The sequence below is a fragment of the Carcharhinus amblyrhynchos genome, chromosome 22, assembly GCF_965287045.1.
Source record: "Carcharhinus amblyrhynchos chromosome 22, sCarAmb.v2.hapA, whole genome shotgun sequence".
Taxonomy (NCBI): domain Eukaryota; kingdom Metazoa; phylum Chordata; class Chondrichthyes; order Carcharhiniformes; family Carcharhinidae; genus Carcharhinus; species Carcharhinus amblyrhynchos.
This window is the reverse complement of record NC_137345.1, coordinates 2,235,374-2,256,674: the sequence shown is the minus strand read 5'-3', so window position 1 is coordinate 2,256,674 and position 21,301 is coordinate 2,235,374. Positions and strand designations below refer to the sequence as shown.

Below are 21,301 nucleotides of genomic sequence, written 5' to 3'. Positions count from 1 at the left end.
GGGTTAGATACAGAGTAAAGCTCCCTCTACACTGTCTCATCAAACATTTCCTGGAGTGAATGACAATCACCCAGCGAGGCCTGAATTGGTCAGATGTGATGAGGCTGAGACGCTCACTGGGCCATTCCCTGTTCTGCTGATCGAAACTCATTTCTCAGGAGTCCTTGAACAGGCGTTAAACTTTCTCACTGAGCGAGAGAAAGCCCAACTCCTGTCTGGGAGGCTGCCAGGGATGGCTTAAAGATTTTCACAGTGGTCTGATCTCTGCTGTAGATTGGGCACTGGACATCTGGTAACTGAATCAGTCAGGGTTGCCCCTGTTTTACACCCACAAGAAACTAACACAAGCATTCCAAATCTGCTGTGCAGGCGTTTGGAATGGCCTCAGGTTACTTGCCCAATCCTGTTGCCTTCGGTTATTTAAATGTTGACTTGGGAGTTTGTGTCCATTACCTTACTCCGTGTCTTCACATTCGTGGATTCTACGAAGGTCTTGGACTGGGTGGATCCACTCCACTCTGAAGATGTTCCAATTTTCCGAGATGGTGGAGGAGCTGGCACTGGCTCTGTATCAGAGGAGAGTGAACCAGGGAATGATTAACCATGCTTCCTGTCAGTACAGGAATAGTTTTAGTTACAAAATGTGCACTGGTGGCACAGGACTACTTTTTTGTCCTATCTTATTGAGCATTGATACCACCGGCTGTGAGGCAGTTTCTCACTAAAGAATATCAGAAATGGCAGCAGGAGTAGACCATTCGGCCCATCATTCAATATGATCCTGGCTGATCTTGAGCTTCAACTCCATTTTCTGCCCACTCCCCTAATTCCCTGAGACACCAACAATCTGCCTGTCTCGGCCTTTAATCTATTCAGTGATGGAGCCTCTACAACCCTCTGGGGTTGAAAATTCCAAATATTCACAACCTGTTGAGTGAAGAAAATTCTCCTCCCCTCAGTCCTAACTGACTGGCCCTGGATCCTGAAACTCTGACCTCTTGTTCAAGACACCTCATCGAGGGAAAACAATCTCTCAGCGCCTACCCTGTCAAGCCTCATAGATGCTGCCTCATAGAAACATAGAAAATAGGAGCAGGAGGAGACCATTCAGCCCTTCGAGCCTGCTCTGCCATTCATTTTGATCATGGCTGATCATCAAATTCAATATCCTGATACTGCCTCCCCCCCTCCCATATCTCTTAATCCCATTAGCCCCAAGAGTTTCATTTCTCATTCTTTTGAACTCCAGAGAATAGAGACCCAATTCACTTTGCCTCTTACGAGAGGACAACCCTCTCCACCAAGAAAGCAATTTAGTGAATGCTTGATGTAGCGTATCCAATGCAGGTGCATCCTTCCCTAAGTATGGAAACCAAAACAGCACACACTATTCCAGGTATGGATCTCACCAAAGCACTGTGCAACTGAAACAAGATTTCTTCATTCCCGTACTCCAATCTCCTTGCAATAAAGGCCAAAATTTGCCTTCTTCATCAGTCACTGTAACTGTATCCTAGATTTGCGTGTTCCTTGTACAAGTGAGCCCACATCTCTCTGAATATCAACATTTAAAAGTTTCACGCCTTTAAAACAATATTCTGCTGCACCAAAAGTGAATGGCCTCACACTTCTCTGTATTAGTTGGGGTAAATTAGAGTCCAATCATTCCAGATCTTTCTGGCTTGTGGTCTGGACTCCTGTGACACGAATTATCGCACAGTTGTTCCTGTTGCAAGCTGTAACAAGCTGCAACCGGCCCCCTCCGGAGAGGTGAGAAATCCACTTACCAGGGTCATCCGCGAGGATGTAGGATTCAGGAGTTCTCTCAGGCAGAGGAGGAGGGATATCTTCATCGGAATCTGAAAAAAACCAAATTGAAGGAGATTAATTTTAGTCAACACTTAACCAAAGGCCTTCCATTGAAGTATCACCACAAATCTCTGAAAACTGCACAAACCACAATGGTTTTGACCATTTGAGCTAAGCCTGCACTACCAGTTAATTTAGTGAGTCGTGTACACTCGGAGGATGCCATACCAAACAACTACTGGGTCACATCCCATTCCCAAAATCTTCCATCTTCATCCCCATCACCCCTCCATCGTGGCAGGTTAAGGGCATGTAGATTATTGGTGATTACAGGTCTGCAGTGAGTGATAATGGAGAATCAGGAAATGACAACAGAAAGAAGACTTGCATTCAGAATGTGCACATTTATGAGGCTTGGCTGAGAGTACAGATATCCATTGCTACTGTTGAAACAGCTGGGCCCCAAAGACAACATTGTTTGATTGGCAGCTCAGGTTCTCTGATCTCTACTCTCGATTTCACAATGTTTGTTCATATTGCATTAAGTGGCTTTCATTATTGATATTCTGAAGGGTCTGGATAATTGGACACATTTATTGCCTTCTAAGTGAACTGATGTTTTAAAAACACGGTAGAAAGTTATGAATGAATTATTTGTTTTACATAAAGCATTTTTAACACATTCAATTGTCACGATAAGATTCATTGGTTCTAGATAGTGGATAGTGAGTGGGCCAACGGTCATGGAAGGGCCACAGATTGGACAAATGAGATGGATGGAAGGGCAGTGTTTGATATGGGGGTGTGAGGGGCTGTAGGGGGTGGAAAGATTGGACTTAACATAGGGGGAGTGAGTGGCCATAGGAAGTCAGTGGAAGGGCAGAGCTTGACAGAGGGGCATGAGGAGCAATAGGGAGTGGAAAAGATGGGCTTAGCTTAGGGGAAATAAGTGGTCATAGGGAATGGATAGAAGCTGAAAGCTTGAAATAGGGAGCATGAGGGGGGTGTACAAAGTGGGTGAAAGGGTAGAGCTTGGCATAGGGGACATGGGGAGGACCTTTCAGCTTTTCTTTCAACAGGTCTCATCATGCAAGCTCCTCTGAGAGACAGTGAACCACGACTCTTTAAAATCCTGGCCTGATTCCATGGAAATTGTGGAGTAACAGAAGATGCCTACCTCCGCAATGGAGCTGGTCAGGTCAGGAGTACCGCCTGGGGGCTTTTGACACGAACAAGCCCACACCTTTTAAAAGCACTCCCAAAAATCAGATAGCCCAGGAATGGGATTGGGATTCCCAGAATAGGGATTTGCCCGCCATTTCTAATGGGCTCCTGAGCGACCCAGACTCAGTGAAAACCCAGGCTACAATGTCAGGGTTTAAAAACCCTTTGTATTTTATTACAAGGGCAGCGGAATTCAAGGAAGTCTTGTTACGAGTGTACAGGGCTTTGGTGCGGTAATATCTGGAATACTGCGTGCATTTTTGGTCTCCACATTTAAAGAAGGATATACAAGCCTTGGTGACCGGGCAGTGAAGGTTTGTTCCTGGGATGAGATGATTGATCTTGGATGAAGTAATTGGGCCTGTATTCATTGGAATTTAGACAAATAACACTGTCAGATTGTTTCCACTGGCTGGGTAATCTAGAACACATGGGCACAGTCTCAGGATGAGAGATCAATTATTTAGGATTGTGATGAGGAGACATTTCTTCACACAAAGTGTTGTGAATCTTTGGAAATTTCTACCCCAGAGGCTTGTGTATGTTCCATTATTGATTATATTCAAAACTAAGATCGATAGCTTTCTGATCTCTCAGTGAATTAAGGGGAGCGGTGATACAGGGTGAGAGTGGGGTTTCAAATTCTTTTGCACTTTATTAGGAAGAGGCTGGGGTTCAACAACAAGGTAGTCTTGTTGCAGGACAGGGCTTTGTCGAGTCCGTACCTGGAGCACAGTCTGCAGTTTTAGGCCGGAATTTTACCGCCGTGCCTGCCCCAATTCCGGGGGCAGATGAGGCTCAAAGAAAGGCACTTTCCATTAGCCTTGGGCAGGATTGTATGAACCTTGGGTGAATGTGCTGGTAAAATTCTGTCCTAAGTCTCCATGTTCAAGACTGAGCTGGGCAGATTTTTGATCTCTTGGGGCATCAAAAGATATGGGGAACAGGCAGGAGTGTGTTCAGGTCAAAGTTCAGCCATGATCTTAGCCAGTGGTGGAGCTGGCCTGAGGGGTCTCCTGCTCTTATCCCGATATATATTTGTTCACACACATGCATTACCTTAAAGGGATGATCCACCCACCTCCTCCCCTCAACTAGCCTCCCATCCATTGACTCTGTCTACACCTCCCACTGCCTCAGCAAAGCAGCCAGCATAATTAAGGACCCCACACACCTCGGTCATTCTCTATTCTAAGAACATAAGAACATAAGAAATAGGAGCAGGAGTCGGCCATCTAGCCCTTCGAGCCTGCCCTGCCATTCAATAAGATCATGGCTGATCTGAAGTGGATCAGTTCCACTTTCCCGCTTTCTCCCCATAACCCTTAATCCTCTTGTCTATCAGGAACCTATCTACCCGTGACTTAAGTATATTCCACAAAGTAGCCTCCACCACTTCAACGGGCAGAGAATTCCAGAGATTCACCACCCTTTGAGTGAAGAAGTTCCTCCTCAACTCCGTTCTAAACAGCACCCCCCCCTCCTTATTTCGAGGCTGTGCCCTCTAGTTCTGTTTTCCTTTCTAAGCGGGAAGAATCTCTCTACCTCTACCCTATCTAGCCCCTTCATTATCTTGTGAGTCTCTATAAGATCCCCCCTCAGCCTTCTAAACTCTAACGAGTACAGGCCCAGTCTTCTATCTTCTTCCGTTGGGAAAAAGATACAAAAGTCCGAGGTCACGTACCAACCGACTCAAGAACAGCTTCTTCCCTGCTGCTGCCAGACTTTTGAATGGACTTAACTTGCATTAAGTTGATCTTTCTCTACACCCAACCACCTAACTCCATTCTGCACTGTCTCATTTCCTTCTCTATGAACGGTATGTTTTGTCTCTACAGCGCGCAAGAAATAGTACTTCTCACTGTATGTTAATACATGTTACAATAATAAATCAAATCAAATTGTGTCACGAGATTTGGCGGCTCTATGAGGGATACTTTCTGTTCATAGCAGAATCACAGAAATCTGCAGCACAGAAAGAGCCCCATCGAGTCTGCACCGAACACAAACCCACCCAGACCCTATCCCCACAACTCACGTATTTACCCTGCTAATCCCGCTGACACTAAGGGGCAATTTAGCATGGCCAATCCTCCTAACCTGCACATCTTTGGATTAGGGTAGGAAACCAGAGCACCCAGAGGAAACCCACGGGGAAAACGTGCAAACTCCACATCGACAGTGACCCAAGGCCGGAATTGAACACCGCTCCCTGGGGGCAGCAGTGCCAACCACTGTGCCACCGTGCCACTTGCATTTGTATAGTGCCTTTTACAACCCTATAATTTCCCACAGTTCAGTGATATTGGTCATGGGATAAATATTTACCAGGGCACTAGAGAAAACACCTCTGTTCTTCATCAAAACAGTTGCATGGGATTTTTTTTTTAACATTCAGCTCAGAGAGCAGACATTTGGTTAAAATTTATCAACATAGCGCACTCTGGGTACGGCGCTGGATATCACCGAGCCTCACTCGTTCCTGGAATCGGGCAGGCGTGCCAGTAAAATTCTGGCCTAAAACTGCAGGTGTCAGCCTGGATTAAGCATTCAAATTTCACAATTGTCGCCCTCTGTATTCAGAAAGGTGAGAGTGTTACCCACAACTGACACCTTTGTGATCTGTGTAATTAACTTGCTTCCACGGTATTGCAATGTTTTGGCTGATTTGCTCAGCTGTGTCTGAGGACATCTAAGAGTCAACGACTTTAAAGCAGGATGTAGAGACGCCAGCGTTGGACTGGGGCAGGCAGAGTAAGAAATCTCACAAAGCCAGGTTAAAGTCCAGCAGGTTTATTTGGTATCACGAGGGATATTCTCAGGATAAAGAGGTGTGAGTTATCTCAAGCCAGGATGGTTGGTAGAATCCCTCTCTCCATTCACATCATCTGTACCTGTAAAAACTCACATTCCAACCATTATCTTGCAATTGAGCTTCTGTCTATATATGCCCTGTTTGTGAACCCAACTCTCCACTCACCTGATGAAGGAGCAGTGCTCTGAAAGCTCGTGACACCAAATGAACCTGTTGGACTTAAACCTGGTGTTGTGAGACCACTTACTAAACACTAAAACCAGGGGAGGTAAAATTGGCAGGTTTCCCTCTCTGAAAGGTATTGTTGAACCAGTTGGGGCAATCAAACTGCTTTAAGATCGTAAGACATAGGAGCAGAATTAGGCCACTCGGCCCATCGAGTCTGCTCCACCATTCAATCGTGGCTGATTTTTTTTCATCCCCATTCTCCTGCCTTTTCCCCATAACCCCTGATCCCCTTATTAATCAGGACAATACAATATTTAACAATACAAATCAAAAAATCTGGCAGTGTTGAGATTCGAACTTACCATTTTTCTTTGCTTCAGCAGCACTGTGTCGACGTTCCTCTTCCAGTGGCTGGGCCAGAGGAGGTTCCACGTAACCCGGGACAGGTGGTAACTCACTGTATTCATTCTCAGACCGACAACCAGCTAGAATCAGATTATCGAGGTAATGGCAGGGAGCATCCAGGCAGGAGAGAGCGTTGTTATCCGGGGATTGGAATTGTGCCGAGTTTGGAGGTGAGAAATAGGGATCTTCAGTAAAATAAGGGGAGAGGAAGTGGACAGGGGAACTGAGATGCATGAAGTATCCCTTGTCTGGATCTTCGACAATGTCGCTATTCTCTTCCTGAGCAGATTCCCAGTGACAGGGGCTCCAGGTTTTCCCTACAGCTGGCAAGCTGTTTGATTTAGACCAAGAATATCCACTTGAAGAGGAACTTAGCAGGTCTTCCAGAGAAGCAAAGGGGTTACACTGTTTAACTGGTTCTGTGAGATATTCGATTTCATGACTGGTGGTAGAAAAGGGATTTGACTTGGCCCTGGTTAGGGGGGTCTTGCTCGTAAACTCTTGTGCCTCCGGAGGAAGTCTTGCTGAGTACTGGGACACTTCCCCCCACGGTGTCCCTTCAACGTCCATGCTCAGCTGTCTTTCTGGCCTGCTCTCTGGGGGGAATCTTGTACTGCAGGAGGAGGGGTCCTGGGGCCCTGAGACATTTCCATACGCATTAGGGTTACTGTTCAAATCCCCTATTAATCTGTAAGACTGCTCGTGTCCAAGGGGGCGAAAACCAAATTCTGTGTGTTGATCTGAGGTTTGTAAATCGGGAATCACTTGTTCCACGAATCTCAAACTCTTTTCCTCTTTTGGTGAGCTGTAAAGGTAAGGATAATGCATTGAGGAAAATTGCAAAGGACTTTTAGTCAGTTATCATGGACAAAATTCCTGTGTCACATCATTTTCATTTCTTCGTTCATTGAATTATTGTGAATATTTTGGCCCAAGAATTCACTTTAAAGTAACATAGAAAATAAGTGTAGGAGTAGGCTACCCGGCCCTTCAAACCTGCATCACCATTCAATATGACCATAGCTGATCATGCATTTTCAGTATTTCACTCCCACTTTCTCTCCATACCCCTTGATCCCTTTAGTCACAAGGTCCACGTGCAGTTCCCTCTTGAACATATTGAACTGGCCCCAACAGCTTCCTGTGGCAGAGAATTTCACAGGTTTACAACTCTCTGAGTGAAGAAGTTCTTCCTCATCTCAGTCCCGAATGGGTTACATCTTATTCTTAGATTATGACCTCTGATGCTGCACTTCCCCAACACCGGGAACATTTTTCCAGCATCTAGCTTGTCCAGTCCCATCAGGATTTTATTTGTTTCTATGAGATCCCCTCCCATTCTTCTAAATTCCAGTGAGTACAAACCCAGTATGATCCAGTCTCCCTTCATATGTCAGTCCTGCCATTCCGGGAATCAGCCTGGTGAACCTTCACTGGACTCCCTCAATAGCAAGAATATCTTTCCTCAGACTAGGTGACCAAAACTGCACACAACACTCAAGGTGTGGCCTCACCAAGACCCAGTACAACTGCAGCAAGATATCCTTACTCCTACACTCAAAATCCTTTTGTTTTCAAGTCCAGCGTGCCGTTAGCTTTCCTCACTGCCTGCTGTCCCTATATGCCAATCTTCAGCGACTGTTCCACCCTGAGACCCAGGTCAGGTTGCACCTTCCCTTTTCCTAAACTACCAGCCTTCAGATAATAATCTTACTTCCTGTTTTTTTGCCACCAAAGTGACAAAATCCACATGATATTGCATTTGCCAAGTAACATGGAGGATAATGGCGCTCACTTTTATTTATGTGGAAATGTCACAGCAACATCAGGTGAGGATGTATAAATGTTGCTGTCTTTTTCACAAAAGTGGTGTCGCATTGTCTGCCCTGCTAATGAAATTCACTGAACTTTTTTTTATTCATTATTGGGACAGCTTTTATTGCCCATCCATAGTTGTCTGAGGGCAGTGCTGTGGCTCTGAAATCCACTCCAAGACAAACATGGAGGATTTGAAACTCTAAGGAACATTAGTAGTGGCACCAAAACTGATTGAACAATCTTACATAGGACCAGAACGTCCTTCTGCAACTGGAACTTGTCAAGAACATAAGAAATAGGAGCAGGAGTCGGCCATCTGGCCCCTCGAGCCTGCTCCAACATTCAATAAGATCATGGCTGATCTTTCTGTGGATTCAGCTCCACTCACCATAACCCTTAATTCCTTTACTGTTCAAAAATTTATCTATCCTAGCCTTAAAAACATACAGTGAGATAGCCCCAACTGCTTCACTGGGTAATGAATTCCAGATTCACAACCCTTTGTGTGAAGAAGTTCCTCCTCAACTCAGTCCTAAATCTGCTTCTTGTTATTTTGAGGCCATGCCCCTAGTTCTAGTTTCACCCGCCAGTGGAAACAACTTCCCTGCTTCTATCTTATCTATTCCTTTCATAATCTTATATGTTTCTATCAGATCTCCCCTCATTCTTCTAATTCCAATGAGTATAGCCCCAGTCTACTCAGTCACTCCTCATAAGCCAACCTTCTCAACTCCAGAATCAACCTAGTGAATCTCCTCTGCACCCCCTCCAGTGTCAGTCTATCCTTTCTCAAGTAAGGAGGCCAAAACTGTATACAGTACTCCAGGTGTGGCCTCACCAGTGCCTTATCCAACGGCAACATAACCTCGCTGTTTTTAAACTCCATCCCTCTAGCAATAAAGGACAAAATTCCATTTGCCTTCTTAATCACCTGCTGTACCTGCAAACCAACTCCTTGTGATTGTTGCACAAGGATTCCCAGGTCCCTCTGCACAGCAGCATGCTGCAATTCTTTACCATTTAAATAATAATCCATTTTGCTGTTATTCCTACCAAAATCAACGCTTTCACATTTACCAACATTGTCCTGCCATGGCTGATCTGTACCTCAAATCCACTTGCCTGCATTGCTCCATGTCCCTTCTCTGAACAAAACCCGATGCATCACTATCTTGAAAGCTCAGGATTGTACCCCAGAATCCACACCCTATTTTGTGTCTAGAACATTCCAGGTTTCCAGATTCCTTTGGGTGTAAATCAATGACCTGTCTTGAATTTTAAGGTTCTGTCTCCTTGTTCTGAGCTCCCCACATCAGAAGAAATAGTTTCTCTCTTGCCTAATCCCTAAATCAAGTTAAGCACCTTAATGATCTCATCCCCAAATCTCCAAAACTCAAGGCAGTAAATATCCTCATATCTACGCTGCCTCTCCACAGGGCAGGTGGCACGGTGGCACAGTGGTTAGCACTGCTGTCTCACAGCGCCAGGGACCTGTGTTCAATTCCCGGCTTGGGTCATTGTCTGTGTGGAGTTTGCACGTTCTCCCCGTGTTTGCATGGGTTTCCTCCGGATGATCTGGTTTCCTCCCACAATCTGAAAGATGTGTGGGTCAGGTGCATTGACCCGGACAGGCGCCAGACGGTGTGACTAGGGGAATTTCACAATGATTTCATTGCACAAGCCTTACTTGTGACTAATAAATAAACTGTAACTTTTTACTTTTTATATCCTTCCGGACATGCAGTGTCTAAAAATGAATGCATGGCTCCAGTTAGATTGAATGAAGGTTCTCTGTTGTGTATTCCAGCCTCCCTCAAGATAAAAGCCAACATTTCAATCCCCTTTTTGATTACTTTTTGCATCTGGGAATCAATTTCCAGATGTCTGTCTGAACACTGAATTAGATCAAAGTTAGGCTCCACCTGCCATTCAGCTCATCTGAAAACTCAAAAAATACTGACCAATAACATTTTCATTTAAAATGCACAACTCATCGACTGAAGTCAAATTTGACGCTACTTCCTGATTCAAATGTTTAACTTTTGGGTTAAGGAAAGATTATCGATTGTGGAGTCAATTTTATACTTGGTCGGTAGCATTGTGCAATACCCAAAGCGTGAGACGCAGGCAGCAGAAGGTGTTTCTGAGCTGTATACACTGTGCCTGGTCACAGAGTAATAAAATCACCCAAGCCATAAAACTTAACCACACAATTAACAGGCAGGAAATGATGCTGGCCCATTTTAGCATAAACCCATGAAACTGGGCTCCAGTCAAATTTACACTGTCCCCATCAAATACTCCCAGAGCAGGTACACACACGGGTTAGATACAGAGTAAAGCTCCCTCTACACTATCCCCAACAAACACTCCCAGGACAGGTACAGCACGGGGTTAGATACAGAGTAAAGCTCCCTCTACACTGTCCCCATCAAACACTCCCAGGACAGGTACAGCACGGGGTTAGATACAGAGTAAAGCTCCCTCTACACTGTCCCCCATCAAACACTCCCAGGACAGGTACAGCACGGGATTAGATACAGAGTAAAGCTCCCTCTACACTGTCTCCCATCAAACACTCCCAGGACAGGTACAGCACGGGGTTAGATACAGAGTAAAGCTCCCTCTACACTGTCCCCATCAAACACTCCCAGGACAGGTACAGCACGGGGTTAGATACAGAGTAAAGCTCCCTCTACACTGTCTCCCATCAAACACTCCCAGGACAGGTACAGCACGGGGTTAGATACAGAGTAAAGCTCCCTCTACACTATCCCCCATCAAACACTCCCAGGACAGGTACAGCACGGAGTTAGATACAGAGTAAAGCTCCCTCTACACTGTCCCCATCAAACACTCCCAGGACAGGTACAGCACAGGGTTAGATACAGAGTAAAGCTCCCTCTACACTGTCCCCCCATCAAACACTCCCAGGACAGGTACAGCACGGGGTTAGATACAGAGTAAAGCTCCCTCTACACTGTCCCCATCAAACACTCCCAGGACAGGTACAGCACAGGGTTAGATACAGAGTAAAGCTCCCTCTACACTGTCCCCCCATCAAACACTCCCAGGACAGGTACAGCACGGGGTTAGATACAGAGTAAAGCTCCCTCTACACTGTCCCCATCAAACACTCCCAGGACAGGTACAGCATGAAATTAGCTTGAAGCATCTGAGGCGTGATTGAAAGCAACCTTGTAAGGACACTTTGTTAAACAGCTGTGTTCCCGGCCAATGCATGAGGTTTTGTCCTCAAAATCTTAAGCATGTATTCAGAAACGATATGAAGCTGTGTGGAGCTGCTAGGATTAAGGTCAGCCTATCCAGGTCTCTAACAGTGAGGATATTTATCTTCATTCAGAATGCAAATATGGATTCAGGTCTATGTGGGAAGGGGTGTGTCACTCTGGCGTGGACACTATTCCATCATGTTCTTTATGTTTGTGCTTTAATCTTTGTTCAAAGTGGTTGTTGTTTGATGAATTTCTGAGTGTCTCCAATAACTGCTGCATGACTGCCTTATCCAGCTCTGTTGATAAGACACTAACTGAAAAGCTGACTTTCGTGTTTATTGTCAACGTGGCAAAAAGCACCGACTATTCAGCGACTACAGCGAATCCCTGCCACATGACTGGCAGGATTGAGTCCATTTGATTAATGGAGTGAGGTTTTGGGGGGGGAGGGTCAGTGTTTCATGCTGTAACGTGCGGTTGGAATGTTGCCAACAAACACAACATAGGTTGTGTGTGAAAGTAGAAGACAATCTAACCTAAAGGCTTCTGTGCCTTGCTATTGACTGATTTCCATGACTGATTCATTGGTTCCATTACTAGTTACTGGTATCTATATAGTGCCTTTAATATAATTAACTCACAGGAACATTATCAAACAAAATTTGACAGCAAGCCACATAAAGTGCTATTAAAACAGGTCAAAGGTTGTAGTCAAAGATAGGGGACTTAAGGAGGACTGAGACCGAGGGAGCTTAGTGTCTAAGTTGAAGGCATGACTGCCAAAGTTGGGGTGATGGGCTCTGCAGAAGGATAAGAAGCCAGAATTGGAGAATTCCAGAGTAATAGGAGGCCTGGAAGAGGTTATAGAGATAGGGAAATACTGACATATCACAGTAAGTTACAGGCCTATGATCCATATTATTGGGCACCATGCATATGTTACCTGTGATGTGATGAGTTTGCCGAGACAGGGATGGGGCTTAACAGTTGTTGAGGTCCCTCTAACGCCATGCATGGCTCATTAGCCTGTTGGAGTACAAACACAAAATCAAACCATGAGTGAATCCAGCCTCTTCGACATCACTGAGCACAGGATTTATTGAAACTCAAACATGAGTGAAATTGGTTCATGCCAGCCATGTGAATCAGGCTTGCAGTGAACCTGCAGCTGATTTTCTACACACTTGGAGTTACTTTCCATTAACCTGTAAAATACTGGCAACAATTTCAAATCAAGTGAATGTGGCAGCATGAATGGAAAATGAGTTTGCAAAAAAAAAGTTTGAACCATTGTTCTGTGAGGGTAAGATTAAGCATGGTAAAATATCAGCCGGCAACTTGCTATAAGCATGTTTCAACTGGCAGAGACCAATTTCACACCCAGGAGATTCTGAAATCAATTGCAGACAAATGATCAAGTGGCAAGGTCAGGTTTCAATTCGAGAATGCAGGTTATATAAAGCTCTACAGCGAAGACTTGTGAGAAAAAAACACAACATCTGAGACATTGTCACTGGGCAGCCAAAAGAGCCAGTGGGTTATGCTGTAGCAAATCGAATAATGGAAGCAGGAAAGAGATTGAGCGGTGACGATGAGTGAGAATTCATTGGGTACTGGGAAAGAGTAAAAAGTATTTTTCAGAGGACAAAGAAGGATGAAAGGAGATCAGAGCAGCGGCAGCACAGGTAGAAACGTCAACTAATACTGGGTGGAGAATAAGTTTCTGCCTGTAACTAAGCTACACACAATCACAGACACACACACACAAACACACTCAATGCACACACACACACACACACACACACACACACACACACACACACACACACACACACACACACACACACACACTCTCTCTCTCTCTCTCTCTCTGATCTACATGCAGACCATCTATAGCCTGAATGGAGATGCACTGGGTCAGCGCCTTCCCGTAAGCAATGCCATTTGCAGTTTTAGTTTCAGTGTGACTTCCTGACTGAAACCACAGTCACTCAACACCCTCAGTGACAAGCTGCTCACAAACCCACCCGTTCAAATCAGCATCAACCGTACTCACTTAAAGAGAAAGCAGTTTAAACAGGAGAACTGTGCATGCAGAATTTGTGCATTGCACATTAGCAAAACTGAGTTTGGATCTTGGCTGCTGGACCTAGTGAGGAATGAGGGGCTGAAGTTGCTCATCTTAGTGGCCTGTGAGTTCCCTGAAACAGGCAGGATCATGGTTTTGGCTCATTGACCCCTTTCTCATTCTGCTGTGCCAATATTAACATTCCTGCTGTCGCTCATGCCCATTTTTACTGCTTCACTCTCCTCCCATGATACTGATTTGCGGTGCAAACGTTCCCCAGACGCCCCCCCCCCACCTTCTTATTCCCAACTCCCCAAATTCTGTTCTGAATTTTGGGAATCCCAATCAATTCAACATCAAGAACTTCACTGTAGGTTGTTCGCAGACCGAGAGAGACCAACTTAAATAAATTCTTTTATGGGAGCTGGGTGTCACTGACAAGGCCAGCGATCATTGAGGAAGGCAACAGATGCTGCCCTTGCCAGAGACATTCACAAAAATGTTGTTCATTCTTGGTCAGTTGCCAAGTCCAGCTGCCAAACAGAGATGGAAATGAGAAACAGAAGGAAAGAAACAGAGAAAGTGAAAGAGAAAGAAATGAGACAGAGAAGGGGAAGAAAATGGAAGAGAAGAATGAAAGTGAGAGAATGAAATAGAAAAAAGAAAATCATGAGAGAAGGAAAGGAAAAGCTATATATACACATACATATATAGAGAGAGAGAGAGGAAGAAAGAAAGAATAAAAGGAAGAGAATTAAGGAAAGAGACAAAGGAAAGAGGGAGAAGGAAACAAAGAAAAAATAATAGATCCAAACTGTTAAAGAAAGAAACATGGTGCAATTAAACTGTATTTGGGATAATGACATCATGGCCACTGGACATTCAGTCACAGGCTACACTACTGCAGCACTGTCGTGGATTTGGGGTACAGTAGTGTAAGGGGTTTGGGATAAAATAGGGTGGGTGTTTTCACAGAATCATAGAAACCCTACAGTACAGGGTTTTGGGGTACAGTAGTGTAGGGGTTTCAGGGTCTGATAGTTTAGGAGTTTTGGGGTACAGCACTGTCAGGATTTTGGGGTAAAATAGTATAGGGGCTTCAGGGTATCTCAATGTATGCTTTTTGGGGTATAGTAGTGTAGGTGTTCAGGGGACAAAAGTGTAGGGTTTCAGGGGTATAGCAGTGTAAGGGTTTCAGGGTGCACCAGTGTAGGGCCTGCAAGATACAGTAGTGTAGAGGTTTTGGAATACAATAGTGTGGGGGTTTCAGGGTACTATAGTGTTGGAGTTTCAGGTTACAGCAGAGTAGGGATTTCAGAGTACTGTAGTGTAGGGCTTTTGGGGTGCAGTAGTGTAGGAGTTTCGGGTTACAGCATTGTAGGAGTTTTGGGATACAGTGGTGCAGGGGTTTTGGGGATACATTGGGGTATGGGTTTCAGGGTACAATAGTGTAGGGAGTTCAGGGTACAGTAATGTAGAGGTTTTGGGGTGCAGCAGTGTAGGGTTTTTGGGGTACAGTGGTATAGGGTTTCAGGGACAGTAGTGTAGGGTTTTGAGGTGCAGTAGTGTAAGGGTTGCAGGGTACAACTGCAGGGGTTTTGGGGTATACTAGTGTAGGGGTTTTAGGGTACTGTAGTGTAGAGATTGCAGGGTACAGTAGTGTAGGGGTTGCAGAGTACAGCAGTGGGGAGGTTTTGAGGTATGATAGTGTAGGGTTTTGAGGTACAGTAGTGTAGGGGTTTTGGGGTACAGCAGTGAAGAGGTTTTAGGGTACAGTAGTGTAGCACTTTTGGGGTACAGTAGTATATGGTTTTGGGGTATTGTTGTGTAGGGGTCAGGGTACAGCAGTGAAGAGGTTTTGGGGTACAGTCGTGTAGGGGATTTGGGGTACAGTAGTGTAGAGGTTTCAGGATACAGCAATGTAAGGGTTTGGAGTACAATAGTTTAGGGTTTTGGGGTACAGTATTGTAGGGGTTTCAGGGTACAGCACTGTAGGGGTTTTGGGGTATGGCAGTGCAGGGCTGTCAGGATACAGTAGTGTATTGTTTTTGGGGTACAGCAGTGTAGGGATTTTGGGGTATGGCAGTGCAGGGCTGTCAGGATACAGTAGTGTATGGTTTTTGGGGCACAGCAGTGTAGGGATTTTGGGGCACAGTACTGTAGGGGTTTCAGGGTACAGCAGTGTAGGGGTTTTGGGGTACGGCAGTGCAGAGCTGTCAGGATACAGTAATGTATGGTTTTTGGGGTACAGCAGTGTAGGGATTTTGGGGTACGGCAGTGCAGGGCTGTCAGGATACAGTAGTGTATGGTTTTTGGGGTACAGCAGTGTAGGGATTTTGGGGCACAGTATTGTAGGGGTTTCAGGGTACAGCAGTGTAGGGGTTTTGGGATACGGCAGTGCAGGGCTGTCAGGATACAGTACTGTATGGTTTTTGGGGTACAGCAGTGTAGGGGTTTGGGGGTACAGTATTGTAGGGGCTCAGGGTACAGTTGTGCAGGGATTTTGGGGTATAGCAATGTAGGGGTTTGGGGGTACAGTATTGTATGGGCTCAGGGTATAGTTGTGTAGGGATTTTGGGGTATAGCAGTGTAGGGGTTTGGGGGTACAGTAGTGCACGAGTGCTACGTATACTGGGTATTGGCCTTTACACCAGGAATGCCAACTTTGATTGGTTGTTTATCTGGAGGTCTCATCATGTGACCTGCAGCCATCACCTCACTCCTGACCTCCAGGGATTGGTCCATTCTTGTTGTGACTTGTTTTTTTCCACCAATTGGAAGGCAGATAAACTCTATGGATGACTTTCTTCACCGCCAACAAAACCTGTACATTTTCCTCTTGCTCCCAACACCTTGGCAACTAATAAATTGAAGTTTAAAAAAATGTAAGAAATAGTATATTTGAAACGCTCGTGTGCCTAATCTCCCGTGTTTTGTAAACAGCTGATTCATTTCAACAACTCACAGATCCCAATCTTTGGTTGGAGTTTGACTGGCTGGTTGTAAACTGTGCGTCCGACTGAAGGTTTGAAAAGGCTTTGATGGGAATTTTACGGGTTATTTAATTGTTGCAAACATAACTTACTGCTTCTCATTTTGGTCTTACACGGACCAGGAGCTGATCCGGAAGTTGCTGAACCTTCTCTGTATCTGAGCGCTGTGATGCAATCTTAGCACATTGGCTTTACCCAAGCCACCACGCCCCCCCTCCCCCGCCTTGCCATACCCCCATAGCAAATCTTTTTCAGTGTTAGAAAATGATTAAAGTAAAGACTTCAACAGAAGAGCCACTTCATGTTTTTTTCGTTAAAATCTAAATGTTCAGCTTTTGAGTACAGGGCTGATTCTCCAGCAGAACTGTTTATTTGCTTACCATCTGTTTTACCACATCCGGTGTGCGTGTCAACCTGCCAATCATAGAAGACTCACACTGTGCAAAAACCACAGCCCTCTGCGCTGTTCTGCAGCAGCTCATTCAAGGAGGAAGTTGACAAATAGAAGGCATTACAAAAATAAGCACTTGGCACCCTGCCAGTGCTGTACGTTCCCAAAGAAGCTGAGTGGATACTTTGAGAGAAAGCACGTTATTTACAACTAACGCCCAATCAGACTGCTATGCACATCAATGGAGATGAAGTAGAAAAAGGTCGAGAGCTTCAAGTTTTTAGGTGCCCAGATCACCCAACAACCTGCCCTGCTCCCCGATGCTGACACTACAGTTAAGAAAGCCCACCAACGCCTCTACTTTCTCAGAAGACTAAGGAAATTTGGCATGTCAGCTTCGACCCTCACCAGCTATTACAGATGTACCATAGAAAACATTCTTTCTGGTCGCATCACAGCTAGGTATGGGCTCCTGCTCTGCCCAAGGCAGCAATGAACTACGAAAGGTCATGAATGTGGCCCAATCCATCACGCAAACCAGCCTCCCTTCCACTGACTCCGTCTACACTTCCCGCTGCCTTGGCAAAGCAGCCGGTATAATTAAGGATCCCGCGCACCCCAGACATTCTCTCTTCCACTTTCTTCTGTTGGGAAAAAAATACAAAAGCCTGAGGTCACATACTGGCTGACTCAAGAACAGCTTCTTCCCTGCTGCTGTCAGACTTTTGAATGGACTTACCTTGCATTAAGTTGATCTTTCTCTACACCCTAGCTATGACTGTAACACTACCTTCTGCACTCTCTCGTTTCCTTCTCTATGAACGGTATGTTTTGTCTGTGTAGCGTGCAAGAAACAATACTTTTCACTGTAAGCTAATACATGTGACAATAATAAATCAAATCAAATCAAAATGCAAGCCTGTCCTGGACAAAGCCCAATGCTTTGGGGAAACAGCAAATGCACTAGTGGTAATTTACCAAAATTCCCTGGACTCGGGTGGTTCCTGCAGATTAGAAAACAGCAAATATGACACCACTGTTTAAAAAAGGAGGTAGACAAAAGGCAGGTAACTATAGACCAGTTAGCTTAACTTCTGTAGTTGGGAAAATGTTTGAATCTATCATCAAGGAAAAAATAGCGAGACATCTGGATATAAATTGTCCCATTGGGAAGATACAGCATGGGTTCATAAAGGGCAATACATGCACTGTGGACAGTGGGGAATCTGTGGATGTGGTGTCTCTGGATTTCCAAAAGGCATCTGACATGGTGCCGCACCAAAGGCTGCTGCATAAGGTAAAGGTGCACGGTGTGACGGGTAACGTATTAGCATAGATGGAGGATTGGTTAACTAACAGAAAGCAAAGAGTGGGAGGTAAATGGGTGTTTTTCCGATTGGTGATCAGTGACTAGTGATGTGTCTCAGCGATCAGTGTTGGGACCACTATGATTTACATCACTGATTTGGAGTTGGGGACCAAGTGTAGTGTGTCAAAATTCGCAGGTGACACTAAGATGTGCGGCAGAGCAAAGTATGCAGAGGACGCTGAAAGTCTGCAAAGGGATACAGATAGTCTAAGTGAGTGGGTGAGGGTCTGGCAGATGGAGTTGAATGTTAGTAAATGTGAGGTCATCCATTTTGATAGGAATAACAGCAAAATGGACTATTAGTTAAATGGTAAAAGAAATTGCAGCATGTTACTGTGCAGAGGGATCTGGGTGTCCTTGTGCATGAATCACAAAAGTTGGTTTGCAGGTGCAGCAGGTAATTAAGAAGGCAAATGGAATTTTGTCCTTCATTACCAGAGGGATGGAGTTTAAAAACAGTGAGATTATGTTGCAGCTGTATAAGGTGCTAGTGAGGCCAGACCTGGAGTACTGTGTACAGTTTGGTCTCCTTACTTGTGAAAGGATATACTGGCACTGGAGGAGGTACAGAGTAGATTCACTAGGTTGATTCCGGAGTTGAGGGGGTTGGCTTATGAGGAGACACTGAGTAGACTGGGGCTTTACTCATAGAAATTCAGAAGAATGAGGGGACATCTTATCGGAGCATAAAAGATTATGAAGAGGCTAAGATAGAAGCAGGGAAGTTGTTTCCAATGGCGAGTGAAAGTAAAACTAGAGGAAAAGGCCTCAAAATAAGAGGGAGCAAATTTAGGACTGAGTTGAGGATGAACATCTTCACCCGAGGGGTTGTGAATCTGTGGAAGTCCCTGCCCAGTGAAGCAGTTGAGGCTACCTCATTGAGTGTGTTTAAGGCAAGGATAGATAAATTTTTGAACAGTAAAGGAATTAAGGGTTATGGTGAGCGGGTGGGTAAGTGGAGCTGAGTCCATGAAAAGATCAGCCACGATCTTATTGAATGGCGGAGCAGGCTCGAGGGGCCAGATGGATTATTCCTGCTCCTAGTTCAACCACTTTTCCATCCTCCCCCAGTATCGTACAAAATCTCCTATTAATAAATTCAATTATTTTCCTTGCAATTGTCTGAGATGTTTTTCCTTGCAGACTTCACTGATGAACAGTGGCACAGTGGTTAGCACTGCAGTCTCACAGCGCCAAGGTTCAATTTCAGCTTGGGGTTACTGTCTGTGTAGAGTTTGCGCCTTCTCTGTGTCTGCGTGGGTTTCCTCCGGGTACTTCAGCTTCCTCCCACACTCCAAAGAATTGCAGGTTAGGTGGATTGGCCATGTTAAATGTACGGGGTTATGGGGATAAGGGGGGTGGGTAAGGTGCCTTTTTTGTCGGTGCAGATTTGTGGGCTGAATGACCTCCTTCTGCACTGTAGGGATTCTATGGAACTAATTCGATTGTTGGGTTCAAGGCAATGGAGATTAATGGGAGATTGAACTGAACTGTTGATGGAGATAGTTTCCGCTGGCAACAGAGTGGGTAGTAAGAGAGTGCAGATTTAAGATCATTGGTAATTGAGTGAGACAGGGCAATGAGGAGAATTTTGTTGCACAGTGAGTTGTTGTGATCTAGAATGTGCTGCCTGAAAGAGTGGTGGAAGCAGATAGTGGGTTTCAAAAGGGAGTTGGACATATATTTAAAAAGAAAAAGTTGCAGGACTTTGGAGAAAAGAATGGGACTAATTGGACACAAAGAGCTTGTAGAGGAATAACACGCTGTAAGGTTGTATGATGCTATGAAGGCTATTTAAGAAGCATTTAGATGAGCATTTGAGACACTGTTGCGTACAAGGCTTCAGACCAAGTGCTGGGAAATGGGATTGGAATAGAGTGTTTGATGGCAGGCACAGACACAATGGGCCAAAGGGCCTCTTTCTGTCCTGTTTCACGCTACGGGCGGGAGTTTCTCATCCCACCCACCACGGGAATTGTAGCGGGTGGGACATGGACAATGCAAAGTTCCATTGACCTCGGGAGGGATTTTCCGACCATGGGGCAAGTGCAACGGGAAAATCCCATCCTAAGACTATGACAAGTGACAAGCTGCGCTCCTGAGTGATGACACAAATTCAAACTGGGAAAAGCAAATAAAGGGAAGTGACCATGATGAAGAATATAAAACCAAAGAGAAAAATATTATCACCAGAATTCTATCAGCTCGCTTGCCATGGGAATTGGAGTGGGTGAGGGGCAGGCGAGAGGCAGACAATGGGAAGGTCCGTTGACCTCAGGTGGCATTTTCTGGTCTCAGGTCGAGTGAGGCCATAAAATCCCCTCTTATAAAGTGTGCTTGGCCTAAGGTATCTGTGCTGGCCTTTGAAAGGCCCATCCAACTAGTGCCCCTTCCCTGCTCTTTCTCCATTGCCCTGAAGACATCTTCTTTACAAAATACAAGGCTTTTTGCTATGTCAAGGCACCATTTCATCAAATTTATCACAGCATCCCTACAATGCAGAAAGAGGCCATTCAGCCCATCAAGTCCGCACCAACTCTTACCCAAGCTTAACTGTAATCTCCTGTATTTACCCAGCTAATCTTCCTAACCCACACACTTTGGGACACTAAGAGTCAATTTAGCATGGCCAATCAACCGTTTGTACAAATTTATATAGCCTTTTTTCACACAAAGTATTTTAAACTTATTTTTTGTTGGAATTTCAAAATGGATCATAGAACGCCTACGGTGCAGAAGTAGGCCATTCGGCCCATCGCGTCTGCACCGACCACAATCCCACCCAGTCCCTACTCTGGTAACCCTACATATTTACTCTGCTGATGCCCTAACGCTGGGTCAATTTAGCCTGGCCATTCCACCTAACCCGCACATCTTTGGATTGTGGGAGGAAACTGGAGCACCCGGAGGAAACTCACACAGACACGGGGAGAATATGCAAACTCCACACAGACAGTCATTTGAGGCCAGAATCGAACCTGGTTCCCCGGTGTTGTGAGGCAGCG

At 45.2% G+C, this 21,301-nt stretch overlaps 1 protein-coding gene across 3 annotated transcripts in view; it reads right to left on the bottom strand.

Annotated features, from left to right (window-relative positions):
- Positions 1–21,301, bottom strand: part of LOC145356840 (tyrosine-protein phosphatase non-receptor type 22-like) — a 101,954-nt gene that overhangs the window by 17,644 nt on the left and 63,009 nt on the right. For all 3 annotated transcript variants that reach the window (XM_080209764.1, XM_080209765.1, XM_080209766.1), the window contains 4 exons: positions 12,419–12,501; positions 6,379–7,226; positions 1,788–1,859; positions 454–566 (listed from right to left, as the gene is read on the bottom strand). In XM_080209764.1, coding sequence (XP_080065890.1) covers positions 454–566; positions 1,788–1,859; positions 6,379–7,226; positions 12,419–12,501 — 1,116 coding nt within the window. The remainder of the gene's footprint in view (positions 1–453; positions 567–1,787; positions 1,860–6,378; positions 7,227–12,418; positions 12,502–21,301) is intronic.